The sequence below is a fragment of the Panulirus ornatus genome, chromosome 30 (assembly GCF_036320965.1).
Source record: "Panulirus ornatus isolate Po-2019 chromosome 30, ASM3632096v1, whole genome shotgun sequence".
Classification (NCBI taxonomy): domain Eukaryota; kingdom Metazoa; phylum Arthropoda; class Malacostraca; order Decapoda; family Palinuridae; genus Panulirus; species Panulirus ornatus.
Window position 1 is genome coordinate 19,501,339 of NC_092253.1, and position 18,662 is coordinate 19,520,000.

General features: G+C 47.0%; 1 protein-coding gene across 1 annotated transcript in view; it reads right to left on the reverse strand.

Moving 5' to 3' along the window:
* Phlpp (PH domain leucine-rich repeat protein phosphatase) overlaps window positions 1–18,662 on the reverse strand; it is a 71,359-nt gene that overhangs the window by 36,401 nt on the left and 16,296 nt on the right. Inside the window, exons 5-6 of the mRNA XM_071680048.1 lie at window positions 6,124–6,277; window positions 2,238–2,298 (exon numbers count right to left, since the gene is read on the reverse strand). Coding sequence (XP_071536149.1) covers window positions 2,238–2,298; window positions 6,124–6,277 — 215 coding nt within the window. The remainder of the gene's footprint in view (window positions 1–2,237; window positions 2,299–6,123; window positions 6,278–18,662) is intronic.

An 18,662-nucleotide genomic window follows, 5' to 3' on the forward strand; every position in this document is an offset into this window, starting at 1 on the left:
TTGTGGAAGGTCTTAAGACTATATGGAGTGGGAAGCAAGCTGCCAGAAGCAGAGAGGTTTTTATCAAGGGTGTAAGGCATGTGCATGAGTAAGAAGAGAGGTGAGTGATTTGTTCCCAGTAAAGATTGGTCTGTAACAGGGGTGCGTAATATCACCATGGTAATTTAATTTGTTTATGGATGGGGTGGTGACGGAGGTAAATGCAAGAGTTTTGGAGAGAGGAGCGAGTATGCAGTTTGTTGGGAATGAGAGGGTCTGGGAAGGGAGTCAATTGTTGTTCACCAATGATACAGTGCTGGTGGCTGAGTTGAGAGAGAAACTGCAGAAGTTGGTGATTGACAGTGAAAATGTGTAAAAGGAGAAAGTTGAGAATAAATGTGAATAAGAGCAAAGTTATTAGGTTCAGCAGGGTTGAGCGACAAGTTAGTTGAGATGTAAGTTTGAGTGGAGAAAAATTGGAGGAAGTGAAGTGTTTTAGATATCTGAGAGAGGACTTGGCAGCAAATGGAACCATGGACATGGAAGTGATTCATTGGGTGTGGGAGGGGGCGAAGGTTCTGGAAGTGATGAAAAATGTGTGGAAAATGTTATCTCAGAGAGCAAAAATGGGTATGTTTGAAGGTACAGTATTTCCAATGATATCATAGGGTTGCAAGGCATGGGCTAAAAATAGGGTTGTACAGAGGAGGGTGGATGTGTCGGAAATTAAATGTTTGAGGACAATATGTAGTGTGAGTTGGTTTGATCAAGAAAGTCATGAAAGGGTGAGAGCGATGTGTGGTAAAAGAAAGAGTGTGGTCAAGAGAGCAGAAGAGGGTGTGTTGAAATAATTTGGACATAAGGAGAGAATGAGTGAGGAAAGGTTGACAAAGAGGATATATGTGTCTGAGGCAGAGGGAGCAAGAAGAAGCAAAAGACCAAACTGGAAATGGAAGGATGGAGTGAAAAAAATTTTGAGCAATCAGGGCCTTATCATGAAGGAGGGTAAAAGGTGTGGATGGAATAGAGTATATTGGAACGACATGGTATACAGGATCAACGTGCTGTCAACTGACTAGGGCATGTGAAACGCCCATGGTAAACCATGGAAAGGTCTGTGGGGCCTGGGTGTGGATAGGGAGCTATGCTTTCAGTGCATTACACATGAGAGCTAGAGACTGAGTGGGAGCGGATATGGCCTTTTTCATTCCATTTCCTGGCGCTACCTCGCTGACGCAGGGGGTGGCAATGTGTCTCCTGTGGGGCAGGGTGGCGTCATGAATGGATGAAGGCAAGCAAGTATGAGTTTGCACATGTGTATGTATGTATGTATATGTATGTATGTATGTATATATGTATATATGCATATGTTGATATGTATTTGTATGTATAAATGTGTGATGTTAGGTGGATGGGTCTTTCTTTGCCTGTTTCCTGGCGCTACCTCGCTGATGCGGTAAACGGCGGTTAAGTATATTAATAAAAACAATGAAATAATAATAATAATAATGATGATAATAATAATAATAATAATAATAATAATAATAATAATAATAATAATAATAAATCCCGGAAATCGAACTCACTGGATCAATGTCACTGTTGGTTTCCTTAACAACATTGGAGTAACTTAACACATCTCAATAAATCCCGGCTTTACATAACATTCACACTGGACGTTTTCCATTGGCTGTCAAACCTAAAAGCACCAAGGAATTTTCTGACGAAGGGTAAGGCTCTGTGGCTGCTCAAGGTTCAGTCTCAGCTCCTACTTTAAGACAAGTCTCATGGCTGGAATGTTAGTTTATCTTTTCAAGTGAGCCTAAGAATCAGTTGTAGAAAATGTGATAAAACTTGAAGATACTGACAGAACCTGTGAAACAACACATAGGAGTCTTTTCCGGGATATACATAAGCAACATTTTGAAAGCAATTATCATTCATAAAGTAATCAAGTAATCACAACAAGTAGCTGGTTACAGCTTTTGAACTGAAGAAGCAAGTTTAGCAATTACAGCTGCAATCAGTGTTAAGCCACAGTCCACAGTACATGGCCCTCACCCAGGCTTATGGGCACACACGAGCAACCTATCCACCTCCCCTCGTCTACCTGGTGACCTTCAGCGTCCCTATGGTTAACCTAACTTGCTTGACCCACCAGCTGAGTGCTCTTACTTACCTAGTGATTCATAGTGACCTACCTGGTGATCACCTCTACTAGTAACCTGTTGTGATACACGTGGTAAACGTATACATACCTGGCCAGGTTGAGATGGGTCAGCCGGCGCGGATTGTAGCGGACCTCCAGCCTGGACAGACCTGTGGAATACAAGAACTCATCACGTTCCCAACCCTCATGACCAATCACACTGGCTCAGTACTAGCCAGTACCCAGCTGTGCTTGAGGGGAAATGAATATCTTAATATTTCCTGTACCGATCTTCTAAAAAAAAGACTCATACCCAGGTACACATCCCTGGGGTTCCCTTAATGTGTATACAAAGTCTCAAGTTTGTAGCTGTGCTCGTCAGGAGATATAGTGCTGACACACACACACACAAACACACAAGGTATTCTACTGTAACACCTTACAAAGAATACAAACGAATTCAAAGAGCAACAGCCCACTTGGTCCCTTCAAAAATGTTTGTGATAGTGGAAGAGATACGAATGTTATAGATCAGTGGGGTAACAAGAGAAATACATACATAAGAAAGATTAAAAAAAAAATACTTTTCTGTACCTAAAGAGGCGCAAGTAATGGCAGGCTTGAATCTGAAGCGAAAAATTTATCAAGTTTAATCTTAAACGTATTTATGGTACTGCTTTCAACCACTCTAATTGGTAAATCATTCCACATGTTAACACTCCTGTCGAAGAAAAGGTATATTGCCTTATTTAAGGTAAAACGTTTGCCCGCGACTTTGTAACCATAACTGCACGTTAAGTCAGAAGAATGTATCCCTACAAGTAAGTAGCACACAACAGGTTGATGAAACAGATGGAAATTACATAACGTAAGAGATCACATTTGCATATGCATGAGGCAGACTGGCTTACAGACAGCAAACAAATTTAAGATGTATGATGGTGGATAATACTCAGAAGTTGGGGCCTTATTGCAATCATTACAGACAACAAGGAGAGTGACATCAAACTACACAGGGAATTAATTGTTTGGCTTACGGTGACAAGAGGGGTGGTGTCTTGGCACCATCAGTGGTCAACACATGACTACACCAAGAATCTCAACATTTGCCGGTGACGTGAAATTACAATACGAAGCCCAGACAGAGCAAGATTACTTCACAATGATCTAGAGAAATTAATGCAACGGGTAGAGGCGGTGGAAGCTATGCTTCAGCCAGACCCGTCACAGTAGCTGTTATCCAGCAGCCAGACCCATTACAGTAGCTGTTACCCAGCAGCCAGACCCGTCACAGTAGCTGTTACCCAGCAGCCAGACCCATTACAGTAGCTGTTACCCAACAGCCAGACCCGTCACAGTAGCTGTTACCCAGCAGCCAGACCCATTACAGTAGCTGTTACCCAGCAGCCACACCCGTCACAGTAGCTGTTACCCAGCAGCCAGACCCATTACAGTAGCTGTTACCCAGCAGCCACACCCGTCACAGTAGCTGTTACCCAGCAGCCAGACCCATTACAGTAGCTGTTACCCAGCAGCCAGACCCGTTACAGTGGGTCAGGCTTTACTCATGGAGGAGTCACAGACGGTCATGGGCATGAGCATGGCGAGTGTGTGTGTTGGGTTGGGTAATGTCACTCCCGTGTTGAGCTCAAACCTCTAGAAGCCTGGAGTAGCAGAGACCCTACCTAGGCCCTCCACCATCGTCATGTCCTCAAGTCATCGTCGATATTTTGCCTGTCAGATCAGGCCACAGCCTGAGCTGAAGGTGAACCTAACCCTAATGTTGTGAAGACTTAACCCGAGCAGGGAAGTCTGGGGCTTCATGACGGATTTGTGACAGTGATGTGCCAAGGCATGGGATGAGGGGCGACTGATGTTTCAGGTCAGGGGAGCTTGGAAGGTTTGGAACTTTAAGTTTGACATCCCAGAGAAAAGGAGCTTGGAATGTGTTTCATGTTCCAGGGCAGGCGTGCCTGAGATGTGAGTAATGTTCCAGGAGAAAGGGGTCTGGTGCATAGTGATGGAGAAGGGGTCCTGGTACATAGTGATGGAGAAGGGGGCCTGGTGCATAGTGATGGAGAAAGGGGCCTGGTGCATAGTGATGGAGAAGGGGGCCTGGTACACAGTGATGGAGAAGGGGACTTGGTACATAGTGATGGAGAAGGGGGCCTGGTACACAGTGATGGAGAAGGGGGCCTGGTACATAGTGATGGATCTCTTAGGTCCAGAATGCGGCAGTTCCTCCAAATGAAAGTATATTGACATGAATCCAGTAAATGACAATTCAACAATTTGACAGAGTATGAGTGAAAGATGGGGTTGCAACATTTCGTCTCCTTCCCATACGTTGAACGCAGTACACCGCTGGCAATAAGGCATCGGCCAATGAGGCACACACATACACACATGGGCCTCCATGGTGTTGCGTTTAGCGTTACTGACCATGAGTCAACCAAGTGTTCATCTTTAGACTGGTCGACAACTGGATACCTGGCTTTGGCTAGTGTGTGTGTGTGTGTGTGTGTGTGTGTGTGTGTGTGTGTGTGTGTGTGTGTGTGTATAAGTAGAGATTTGGCATGAGAGTAACATTGTCAATGTAACACACAAACAGTAATCACAAAGATCCCTACAAGATAAAACACGAACATATTACAATCAACACATCATAATCAAATTCTTAAACACGTCAGTTCGACACTTGGATCATAATATGATCTTTTGGGTGTCATGGCGAGACCTTTGACCCGACCTTCACGAAACAGGTCAAAAGCAAGTCCAGCACACTCATCAGGCGGGATCAGGTGTCTTCAGTCCGTGAATCATGGGTGACTAAAACACTGGCTCCCGGAGACCGTATGCCTAGCACAGTTCGTGACGTCCTTCCGATATTCTCACGAAGGGAAGAACTGGAACTCATCATACAGACGTCTGCATGGGTCATAGGGTGGTCCTACTGGCTCAGTCCATCGAGACTTGCCACTCCACCAACCTACTCCACTAACAGTACAGCAAGAAGGTCTTCATAAGACCTCTGAAGATTCCTATCATCATCCAAAACTAATGACATTCAGACCACCACATAGATGGGCCGGAGTGAAACTGGTTTACCTTTACACCAGATGATACTACATAATGCCTGTGGGCCATTCTCAGACCAGGTCTATACGACTGTGGGCCACTCTCAGACCAGGTCTATACGACTGTGGGCCACTCTCAGACCAGGTCTATGATTAGTGGTATTTGACAGACGTGGATCCGTCCGACAGACCGCGCCACTATCCCTTACGGACGTGAAGCCGCGACGGAGTCGTATCATCCACCAGGGTCCAGTGTGCAGGGTCCAGTTTGCAGTGAGCAGGGTCCGGTGTTTAGGGTCCAGTGTGCAGTGAGCAGGGTCTGGTGTTTAGGGTCCAGTGTGCAGTGAGCAGGGTCTGGTGTTTAGGGTCCAGTGTGCTGTGAGCAAGATCCGGTGTTTAGGGTCCAGTGAGCACGGTCCGGTGTTTAGGGTCCAGTGTGCAGGGATATTCCGGCCACTTCCAGAGGGACATGTACTGTGGACCCAGCGATCTCCTCAACTGCCATACATGATAATGACAGACGAGAGGACAGCCACAGTCATGAAGTGTGGTGGTCATGAGACCGACATGAGACAATAGCAGGCTTAGTTCATGATACTATTCTTGAGAAACGAGCACTAGCATCACAGAGAAACACAGCTCAGGTCAGGGGTCATCTCTGAACTACAGGTGTGGTGATGACGAGGGTGAAGGGGAGCGCCCGTATCACCAGGCGTCCCTCGTTTCCCTTACCAGCCTGGGCGCGGCGGACGCCTCACAAACGTTATAACCCGTGCTGCAGGGAGGCGCCGCGTCACACACCACCTCTTCGCTACACAACAGTCCGTGAAAACCCGTAATAAAGGCCGGGTGTGGAAGGGAGGGGGATAGGGAGGAGGTAGGGTTGAGGGACGGAACTAGAGCGGCCATAGTACTCACGGTTATTGTTGGCGGTGAGGGAGGTGAGGGCGGCGCCATGGAGCGTGATGGAGGTGATGGTGTTGTTGGAGCAGGTGAGGGAGGTGAGGGCGGCCAGACAGGAGACATCCAGGCTGGTGATGCCGTTGTCGCTCACATCCAGCTCTGTCACGTTCTGTATACAACAACAAACAACATTACCCCTCTCCTGCCACCAACGCTACCTACCATCACTACTGCCACACCCACCTACACCCACTGCTACCAGCACATCCACCACTACTACTACTACCAACACACCCACCACTACTACTACCAACATACCCACCACTACTACTACCAACACACCCACCACTACTGCTACCAGCACTGGGCAGACCATCTGCATCAATTTACACCCACTACCATCAGCACTGGTAGACCTGCCACACCCACCAACACCTACTAACACCAGTACTGGTAGATCTGCCACACCTACTACCACTCGACCAGTTCCAAGCCATTCCCCCTTCTCCCGTTATCTTGGTTGCACTTGATCAAAACATCCAGGTCCCTCGCCTATAGCTCCTATACCTCCGTTTTTCTCATCCTAGTTATATCGACGCACGGTCAGACACCTCCGCCTGAGCCATCGGGAACCAATCCTTACATGATGTCAAGTGAAACAGGAAGATGGCAAGTTTATGCTGCGAGTTTCACCAGCCCACTTGTCTGAAGCAGAGACAAGATAATAACAATGGGCCAGGGAAGGGGAATGCGACAGCCACTGCAGTGCTGGGTCACTGCCCACTAGACAAGCAAGCGGTCGTCCCCTCCTGGGAGGGAACTACCTGCCACGTGCTACAATTTTAAACCCAATCAACGGAGAATTTCGTCCGTTTTCATATATATATATATATATATATATATATATATATATATATATATATATATATATATATATATATTTTGCTTTGCCGCTGTCTCCCGCGTTAGCGAGGTAGCGCAAGGAAACAGACGAAAGAATGGCCCAACCCACATACACATGTATATACATACACGTCCACACACGCAAATATACGTACCTATACATCTCAATGTATACATATATATACACACACAGACATATACATATATACACATATACATGATTCATACTGTCTGCCTTTATTCATTCCCATATATATATATATATATATATATATATATATATATATATATATATATATATATATATATATATATATATATATATATGTATATATATATATATATATATATATATATATATATATATATATATATATATATATATACGTGTTAATTGACAGGCGCGCGAAAGAGAGACTTTTGGATGTTAATGTGCTGAGAGGTGCAACTGGAGGGATGTCTGATCATTATCTTGTGGAGGCTAAGGTGAAGATCTGTATGGGTTTTCAGAAAAAAAGAGTGAACGTTGGGGTGAAGAGGGTGGTGAGAGTAAGTGAGCTTGGGAAGGAGACTTGTGTGACGAAGTACCAGGAGAGACTGAGTACAGAATGGAAAAAGGTGAGAACAATGGAAGTAAGGGGAGTGGGGGAGGAATGGGATGTATTTAGGGAATCAGTGATGGATTGCGCAAAAGATGCTTGTGGCATGAGAAGAGTGGGAGGTGGGTTGATTAGAAAGGGTAGTGAGTGGTGGGATGAAGAAGTAAGAGTATTAGTGAAAGAGAAGAGAGAGGCATTTGGACGGTTTTTGCAGGGAAAAAATGCAGTTGAGTGGGAGACGTATAAAAGAAAGAGACAGGAGGTCAAGAGAAAGGTGCAAGAGGTGAAAAAAAGGGCAAATGAGAGTTGGGGTGAGAGAGTATCATTAAATTTTAGGGAGAATAAAAAGATGTTCTGGAAGGAGGTAAATAAAGTGCGTAAGACAAGGGAGCAAATGGGAACTTCGGTGAAGGGCGCAAATGGGGAGGTGATAACAAGTAGTGGTGATGTGAGAAGGAGATGGAGTGAGTATTTTGAAGGTTTGTGGAATGTGTTTGATGATAGAGTGGCAGATATAGGGTGTTTTGGTCGAGGTGGTGTGCAAAGTGAGAGGGTTAGGGAAAATGATTTGGTAAACAGAGAAGAGGTAGTGAAAGCTTTGCGGAAGATGAAAGCCGGCAAGGCAGCGGGTTTGGATGGTATTGCAGTGGAATTTATTAAAAAAAGGGGGTGACTGTATTGTTGACTGGTTGGTAAGGTTATTTAATGTATGTATGACTCACGGTGAGGTGCCTGAGGATTGGCAGAATGCGTGCATAGTGCCATTGTACAAAGGCAAAGGGGATAAGAGTGAGTGCTCAAATTACAGAGGTATAAGTTTGTTGAGTATTCCTGGTAAATTATATGGGAGGGTATTGATTGAGAGGGTGAAGGCATGTACAGAGCATCAGATTGGGGAAGAGCAGTGTGGTTTCAGAAGTGGTAGAGGATGTGTGGATCAGGTGTTTGCTTTGAAGAATGTATGTGAGAAATACTTAGAAAAGCAAATGGATTTGTATGTAGCATTTATGGATCTGGAGAAGGCATATGATAGAGTTGATAGAGATGCTCTGTGGAAGGTATTAAGAATATATGGTGTGGGAGGCAAGTTGTTAGAAGCAGTGAAAAGTTTTTATCGAGGATGTAAGGCATATGTACGTGTAGGAAGAGAGGAAAGTGATTGGTTCTCAGTGAATGTAGGTTTGCGGCAGGGGTGTGTGATGTCTCCATGGTTGTTTAATTTGTTTATGGATGGGGTTGTTAGGGAGGTGAATGCAAGAGTTTTGGAAAGAGGGGCAAGTATGAAGTCTGTTGGGGATGAGAGAGCTTGGGAAGTGAGTCAGTTGTTGTTCGCTGATGATACAGCGCTGGTGGCTGATTCATGTGAGAAACTGCAGAAGCTGATGACTGAGTTTGGTAAATTGTGTGAAAGAAGAAAGTTAAGAGTAAATGTGAATAAGAGCAAGGTTATTAGGTACAGTAGGGTTGAGGGTCAAGTCAATTGGGAGGTGAGTTTGAATGGAGAAAAACTGGAGGAAGTGAAGTGTTTTAGATATCTGGGAGTGGATCTGGCAGCGGATGGAACCATGGAAGCGGAAGTGGATCATAGGGTGGGGGAGGGGGCGAAAATTCTGGGAGCCTTGAAGAATGTGTGGAAGTCGAGAACATTATCTCGGAAAGCAAAAATGGGTATGTTTGAAGGAATAGTGGTTCCAACAATGTTGTATGGTTGCGAGGCGTGGGCTATGGATAGAGTTGTTCGCAGGAGGATGGATGTGCTGGAAATGAGATGTTTGAGGACAATGTGTGGTGTGAGGTGGTTTGATCGAGTAAGTAACGTAAGGGTAAGAGAGATGTGTGGAAATAAAAAGAGCGTGGTTGAGAGAGCAGAAGAGGGTGTTTTGAAATGGTTTGGGCACATGGAGAGAATGAGTGAGGAAAGATTGACCAAGAGGATATATGTGTCGGAGGTGGAGGGAACGAGGAGAAGAGGGAGACCAAATTGGAGGTGGAAAGATGGAGTGAAAAAGATTTTGTGTGATCGGGGCTTGAACATGCAGGAGGGTGAAAGGAGGGCAAGGAACAGAGTGAATTGGAGCGATGTGGTATACCGGGGTTGACGTGCTGTCAGTGGATTGAATCGGGGCATGTGAAGCGTCTGGGGTAAACCATGGAAAGCTGTGTAGGTATGTATATTTGCGTGTGTGGACGTATGTATATACATGTGTATGGGGGTTGGTTGGGCCATTTCTTTCGTCTGTTTCCTTGCGCTACCTCGCAAACGCGGGACACAGCGACAAAGCAAAAAAAAATAAAAAAAAAAAAAAAATAAATGAATATATATATATATATATATATATATATATATATATATATATATATATATATATATATATATATATATATATATTTTGCTTTGTCGCTGTCTCCCGCGTTAGCGAGGTAGCGCAAGGAAACAGACGAAAGAATGGCCCAACCCACATACACATGTATATACATACACGTCCACACACGCAAATATACGTACCTATACATCTCAATGTATACATATATATACACACACAGACATATACATATATACACATATACATGATTCATACTGTCTGCCTTTATTCATTCCCATCGCCACCTCGCCACACATGGAATAACAACCCCCTCCACCCTCATGTGTGCGAGGTAGCGCCAGGAAAAGACAACAAAGGCTACACTCGTTCACACTCATATATTACAAACTTACATGTCAACCTCGTTTATTAAGCTTGGAAAACATGAAACCAGAGTAACAGAAAGAGTCAGGCTGAGAATCAATACATAAACTTATAATATTGACAACCAGAGAAATGCCATTCATCCCAAACTGTGTACAGCATCTCCTCTTCAGTCTGCTAACGTCATCAGATGGAAGACTTCACTGGTAGCAAGAGATGTTCATTACCTTTATAATTTCTATAAAACTTGGAGAGTAACAGTATCAAGCTCTCCTAGACTCATATGCTAACAAAACTCCATGAGTCCACCTAGACCCAAGGAGTAAACACAGATTACGACCAATGCTTATTTTTGAACTGCTCAGGACGTAGCAGAACTTGGCCAGGTTCTTGTCATATACCGTCTGCCAGTCAGTGAACTGAGGAAGGTGATGACCCACCTTTAGGTGTGACCCGTCGAGGGCCAGGACTCTGGGTCGATCCTCACTTTGGTCTCCTCTGCTCCAGCGTGTGGGGCTCAGGCAGAGGCGCAGTGCCCCGACCCGCTCCCCCTTGCGCCCACCTCCTCCTCCTCCTCCCTGCGAGGAGCACTTCCTACTGGCCTCCTGAGGGGGACCGAGGCTCTTGTGCAAGTCAACTCCCACCATGACGGACCCCGCGGGCGGGGGGGGGGGGGGGGACAGGACGGCGCAGGTAAACACGAGTGTCGCGTCACCAGGAAGGTGCGAGAATTGTTTCTCCTCTCAATGAAGCTGAGCTCATGGCCAACTTGCCATGAGAGCGAGTCGCTCCATCACGTAGTAACTTTCATTTCGATAACTGACGCCTTGTTTACTGTCATGGTTTAAAACACGTCCGGCACCCAAGTCGGCCATTACTGCACGTCATACGTCAACAACAAGGAGGACACACTGCACAATCTGCCGCACTACCGCCATCACTACCCACACTAGAACCGACGTCCCAGAGTACAGGAGAAATATTCTACTGTAACAACATGCGATACGAGAGCCAGCAGCTCACTGGGCAAACTGTACGGCCGCTACGGGTCAGAGGAGGGGCGCCCAACACCACCCTCAGTGGTGTTGATATCTGGCGTTAGTTGTCCCTTTTCTTGATGCCTTTGTATGTCCCTGTAACATCTTGAAAGTAGTGTTCATCTGTTCCACTATATCATTCCTCAGTTCTTCATTGATTTTATATTTCGTGTTTCTAACATTCTGTTGTTCCTATTAATCAGGTAAGTAGTGAGTTGACCATCCAGGTGGCCCGTACGAGCCCTACACTTCTCAGCCCTACTGGGGGGTCCACACACGGGTATGGACGAAGGAAGAGCGTCACAGAAAGGCGGGTGTGACGAGTGGTGGCGCTAACACAACTGAGGCGCCACCCCGGACACCGCCCTCGTCCACACTGCCAGTCCTGGCCTGCCTTTACACTCCAGACACCGCCCTCGTCCAAACTACCAGCCCTGGCCTGCCTTTACACTCTAGACACCGCCCTCGTCCACACTACCAGTCCTGGCCTGCCCTCACACTTCAGACACCGCCCTCGTCCACACTACCAGCCCTGGCCTGCCTTTACACTCCAGACACCGCCTCGTCTACACTGCCAGCCCTGGCCTGCCCTCACATCCCAAACACCGCCCTCGTCCACACCAGCCCTGGCCTGCCCTCACACCCCGGACATCGCCCTCGTCCACACTAGCTCTGGTCTTCCCCCACACCCCGGACACCACCTTCGTCCACACTGCCAGTCCTGGCCTGCCCTAACACCCCAGACACCGCCCTCTTCCACACTAGCCCTGGCCTGCCCATCGCTGCAGACATGACCGTCATGTTCAGAAGTCTGTTAAAGCCATTTCCTGTGAAGACCACACTGACTTTCCAGCATAGATCCTCATCAACAACTGGACGCCCTCGACTGTGGTGTGCACTAGTGAAGGTGCTGAGAGCGACAGGGACGTCGCTATATAACAAAATGGATGAGGTCATCACTACAGTCAGATTTGTTAAGGCTTACGTTGCTCTCGTGACAGAGGCTTGACAGGCTGTTCGTGACATAAGCTGAGCATCCAACCATCCCTCCCCAATGCCTCCACCGCTGACAGTGTGACATTACCCAGTAACTAACTAAAACAGAAGCTACGATTGTCAAGTTGTAGACTTTCCCCACACACGAACACACCACATCTGATCTTACCGGAACCAACATAACAAGACAGTAACTCCTCTCCTGCCCCTATATATATATATATATATATATATATATATATATATATATATATATATATATATATATATATATATATATATATATATATAAACTTCCAAAAGTCAGGATTGCACAGGGGTCCCGGGTTCGATCCTGGCTGTTGGAGGTTTGTATGTTCTATAAAGGCGCGCGTTCATTGCACTTTGTTCGTATATATATATATATATATATATATATATATATATATATATATATATATATATATATATATATATATATATATATATATATCATCTCTGGTTATAGGAAAGAAAGAATACTGCCCACGTATTCCCTGCGTGTCGTAAAAGGGGGCCAAGTGAGGATTTTCCCTCTGAAAGTCAGTCTTTTGTTCTTGACGCTACCTCGCTAACGCAGAAAATAGCGAATACGTATGATATGTCGATGGAGAGACAAATGTATGTACACCAACAGAGGAATTCGAATCCTGGGTAGGGCTTCTGGCTAACTTGGCCACAAGGATAAATGACACACACACACACACACACACACACACACACACACACACGCACACACACACACACTTACACACACACATTAGACTTGTGTGTGTTTTTACGTGTGTCCTAACCTCATCTCGATGGGGGTAGCATGGATCTTAATCTCATACATCTCCTGCTTGTTACATCAACTGGTTAAAAGTGACGAATACGGGAGGGGAGCAGCTAGAAACCCCCTCCTCTTGTATTATCGTTTCTAGAAATAAGAAAAGAAGAAAAAGCCAAGCAAGAAATAGTCCTTGATGGTTCAGGATGAAGAGGCTCAATAAGCGTGACTGTATGTAAGTTGGATGAAAAGACAGGAAAGGCATAAGCTGTCACTGAGGAAAGAAACATTCATGTTCTGCTGCATCTGAATGAAGCAGAGTGGAACAGAAAATGGGCAAGGTGGCCTCCTGGTTTAGGGGTGGAAGTCAAGGGTGAGTGACAGGACAAGAGAGAAAGAAGCGAGGCTCCTCTGCAAAGGGATGGAGCCGTCGTGAAAAAAAAAAAAATAAGGAAATGGAAGCCAAGATTGACGCAATCTCTCCAACTATCACCCCATCGTCGCTCTCACTCCTGCTGTCTTGAACGTTGTTTGAAATTCCTGTTAACTCTCACCGTCTTACACGCTTCGAAGCCTGCTCCCTCCCTCCTCCCACGTTAACCAATACGGCTTCCGTGGTGCATGGATTACTTGTGATCTTTTCTACGCGACTCATGTCTGGTCCTCAGCTCTCGCGACTCATCTCTGATCCTCATCTCTCGCGACTCATCTCTGGTCCTCAATTCTCGCAACTCATCTCTGGTCCTCATCTCTCGCGACTCATCTCTGGTCCTCAACTCTCGCGACTCATCTCTGGTCCTCAACTCTCGCGACTCATCTCTGGTCCTCAACTCTCGCGACTCATCTCTGGTCCTCAACTCTCGCGACTCATCTCTGGTCCTCAACTCTCGCGACTTATCTCTGGTCCTCATCTCTCGCGACTTATCTCTGGTCCTCAACTCTCGCGACTTATCTCTGGTCCTCAACTCTCGCGACTCATCTCTGGTCCTCAACTCTCAGGGATTTTGCCGAATCTTTTGTCGTGACTTCGACATGGTGAGAGCACTGGACAGGGTGTGGCATTAGTCTTTACTTTCTAAACTTCCTTTCTTCAGCTTTTCTGTTTCTCTCAGGTCTTTCCGGCACGGCTTCTTCCCTCATCGGTCCATTTCTGTAGCTTTTCGCGAAGCTTCCCCTCCCTAGCGATGGTGTGCCTCAATGCCTTATCCTATCACCTGGTCTCTTTCTTCTACTTTTAACACTGTTCACTCCACCGCAACTCACTTTCCCTTCTTTCCTCACTGTAATACCTGTTCTTTTTCTCGTACAGAACATCTATCCTCCCTTCACTCAGACCTGTACTGTAGCCTGGTGAAATTCAAATATACAAAAACTCAATGTCACTCCCATAGATCCTTCTGAATCTGACTCGTTTCCCTGTATCGTATTTCAGAAGACTACAGTTTCAACCTGTAACACAATAAACACGTTGGATATAACCATGCCTCCCCACTCTGTAATGGAAACCGCCACACAGTGAACGTTATAAAATATCTGTTTCCTAAAAGCTGAGATGGTGTGTAAGTGCCGTTTTCACTGTTCATGTGAACAGTATTTCCATATATACAGGAGTGCTACTAGGACGGAGTCCTCGCATGTGAAGAGTGGCTCTTCCTCCACCTCCCCCTATGTCATCTATCACTTGTCGTCAAGAGACTCATTCCATCCATCATGGCCTACCTGATCTCTCACTCCTATACATGTACCATTTCGGTCATTGCTTTCCTGGCCCGTGTGTGTGTGTGTGTGTGTGTGTGTGTGTGTGTGTGTGTGTGTGTGTGTGTGTGTGTGTGTGTGTGTGTGTCCCAGTCAATTCTGCTTGCACCCGTGTCATGTGCTACATTCATACCACCAGCCCAGCCCTCACATCCCCACTGCGCCCTACCCCCGCATCGTCACAGCCGTACTACATCGTTAACCAAAAAACGTTAATACTAACGCAATCTCTCTGTTGCATCAAAACAGCAGTACCAACCTACCCCCTCACTAACGTCATGAGCAACGCTACCACCAGTACCACACCACCACTACCACAACTCACACTACCACCAATACCATACCAGCACTACCACAACTCACACTACCACCAGTACCACACCAGCACTACCACAACTCACACTACCACCAGTACCACACCAGCACTACCACAACTCACACTACCACCAGTATCACACCAGCACTACCACAACTCACACTACCACCAGTATCACACCACCACTACCACAACTCACACTACCACCAGTACCACACCAGCACTACCACACAACCACAGCTCCCAGTATACCACCGGTACCACACCAGCACGATGCCACACAGCCACCAGTAAAACACCAGTAGTACACGCCTCCGTCAATACAATGTAACTATTGTAAGCACCACGTTAGTGTACAGCACACAACACTAGAGCAACACTCAGCAGCGCATGACAGGTGTGGGTGTACCGCGCTCCACCCACCTCCCTAACACCTCGGTCTTCCTCCCTAACTACCAACCAGTAATTAACTCAGTACAGTTACCACTGTCATTATCTCCCAGTACTCATCACACCATCTTGCTCAGAGTACCAGGTCAACATGGCTGTGGGAGGAGGACATGGCGCCCTGATGGATGGCACTTGTGCCTGACGCCTGCGCGGTTATCTCTCATCTACAGTGCGGACTTGTGTCATGGCGACGTCCTGTCTCCCACCCATGACTGGAAGACAATAGTTACAAGAAACGCCTTCATCAACCGGCCTTCATCAACCGACCTCATCAACCGACCTTCATCAACCGGCCTTCATCAACCGACCTCCATCAACCGGCCTTCATCAACCGACCTCATCAACCGGCCTGCATCAACCGGCCTTCATAAACCGACCTTCATCAACCGACCTTCATCGACCGGCCTTCATCAACCGACTTCATCAACCGACCTACATCAACCGACCTTCATCAACCGACCTACATCAACCGGCCTACATCAACCGGCCTTCATCAACCGGCCTTCATCAACCGACCTTCATCAACCGACCTTCATCAACCGGCCTTCATCATCCGACCTCATCAACCGGCCTGCATCAACCGGCCTTCATAAACCGACCTTCATCAACCGACCTTCATCGACCGGCCTTCATCAACCGACTTCATCAACCGACCTTCATCAACCGACCTACATCAACCGGCCTACATCAACCGGCCTTCATCAACCGGCCTTCATCAACCGACCTTCATCAACCGACCTTCATCGACCGGCCTTCATCAACCGACTTCACCAACCGACCTTCATCAACCGGCCTTCATCAACCGACCTTCATCAACCGACCTTCATCAACCGACCTTCATCAACCGGCCTTCATCAACTGGCCTTCATCAACCGACCTTCATCAACTGGCCCTCATCAACCGACTTCATCAACCGACCTTCATCAACCGGCCTTCATCAACCGGCCTTCATCAACCGGCCTTCATCAACCGACCTTCATCAACCGACTTCATCAACCGACCTCATCAACCGACCTTCATCAACCGACTTCACCAACCGACCTTCATCAACCGGCCTTCATCAACCGACCTCATCAACCGGCCTGCATCAACCGGCCTTCATAAACCGACCTTCATCAACCGACCTTCATCAACCGGCCTTCATCAACCGACCTTCATCAACCGACCTTCATCAACCGACCTACATCAACCGACCTTCATCAACCGACCTACATCAACCGGCCTACATCAACCGACCTTCATCAACCGACCTTCATCGACCGGCCTTCATCAACCGACTTCACCAACCGACCTTCATCAACCGACCTTCATCAACCGGCCTTCATCAACTGGCCTTCATCAACCGACCTTCATCAACCGACCTTCATCAACCGGCCTTCATCAACTGGCCTTCATCAATCGACTTCATCAACCGACCTTCATCAACCGATCTCATCAACCGACCTTCATCAACCGGCCTTCATCAACCGACCTTCATCAACTGGCCCTCATCAACCGACTTCATCAACCGGCCTTCATCAACCGGCCTTCATCAACCGGCCTTCATCAACCGACCTTCATCAACCGACTTCATCAACCGACCTCATCAACCGACCTTCGTCAACCGACTTCACCAACCGGCCTTCATCAACTGGCCTTCATCAATCGACTTCATCAACCGACCTTCATCAACCGATCTCATCAACCGACCTTCATCAACCGGCCTTCATCAACCGACCTTCATCAACTGGCCCTCATCAATCGACTTCATCAACCGGCCTTCATCAACCGGCCTTCATCAACCGGCCTTCATCAACCGACCTTCATCAACCGACTTCATCAACCGACCTCATCAACCGACCTTCGTCAACCGACTTCACCAACCGACCTTCATCAACCGGCCTTCATCAACCGACCTTCATCAACCGGCCTTCATCAACCGACTTCATCAACCGACCTTCATCAACCGCCTTCATCAACCGCCTCATCAACCGTCTTCATCAACGACTCATGCAACGACCTTCATGACCAGACCTCACAGGCCTTCATCACTGGCATCAACCGCGTTTCACAACCTTCACAACGACTCTCAACGACTTCATCAACGGTCAAACGACTTATAGGTACAACGACTTCATAACCGACTCACAACGATATCACCGGCCCATAAACCGACCAAACGACTCATAAGCTATCATCGACCTCATCAGGCCACACAACCACCTCTCCAACTTCTAACCGCTTCATACGCCTTCTCAACCGACCTTACAGACCGTCAAACCGAACTCTCACCGACTTTGATCCACCCCGACGCATGGGAAGCTTCCGTAGAGAGGAAGTACCACGGCGACTGTCGGTGTCAGTCCAATCCCCACGCAGTTTCAGACAAATGTGTCGTAAAAAAAATGGAACATCCGTTTAAGGAGTCCACATGTAAGTTGGCTTGTCACAGCGCCGCCGCAGGGAGCGTCTTCCGCGTTACCTGCTGGAGGTCGAGTTAGGGGATCCTCGCGCCACCGAAGGCCTGATGTCGGATGTGAATGCAATACAACAGCAGAAGAAAGAGTTTTCTGTCCTCCATCCTCCCATTCACATTGAAGAACAAAAATATCTTGTTGTATAGGTACATTCATGGCTGTCGAACGCCTCCAGGCTCACGTCTCCCGTCCTAATCCTGAGCTCTGAGTGAGAGCATGCCCCAGGCCGAATCAAGCACGTTTTGTTCCACCATTCCCCTCTCTCCTTCTTGAAGTTTTATTTTGTCACTACATACCCAGTTTCTAAGGATTCCTTCCCATGCCGGTCCTCAAGTTTCCAAAAAGCTGTGAAGACAATACCCGCTAAAGACTTTCTTCCCTTCAGTCCCTTCTTAAGTCTTAGGTACTGGTCTACATACCACAGTTCGCTACGGATTCCTCATCCGCAAATGATTCCGCCTCAGATGTGGCTTTAGATTGTCCTGATAGACAAGCTGTAAGATCTAGCAAGCGGTAGTACTGAACACTAATGATGGCTTCAGGTTTAAGATCCACCAGTGACGGGAAG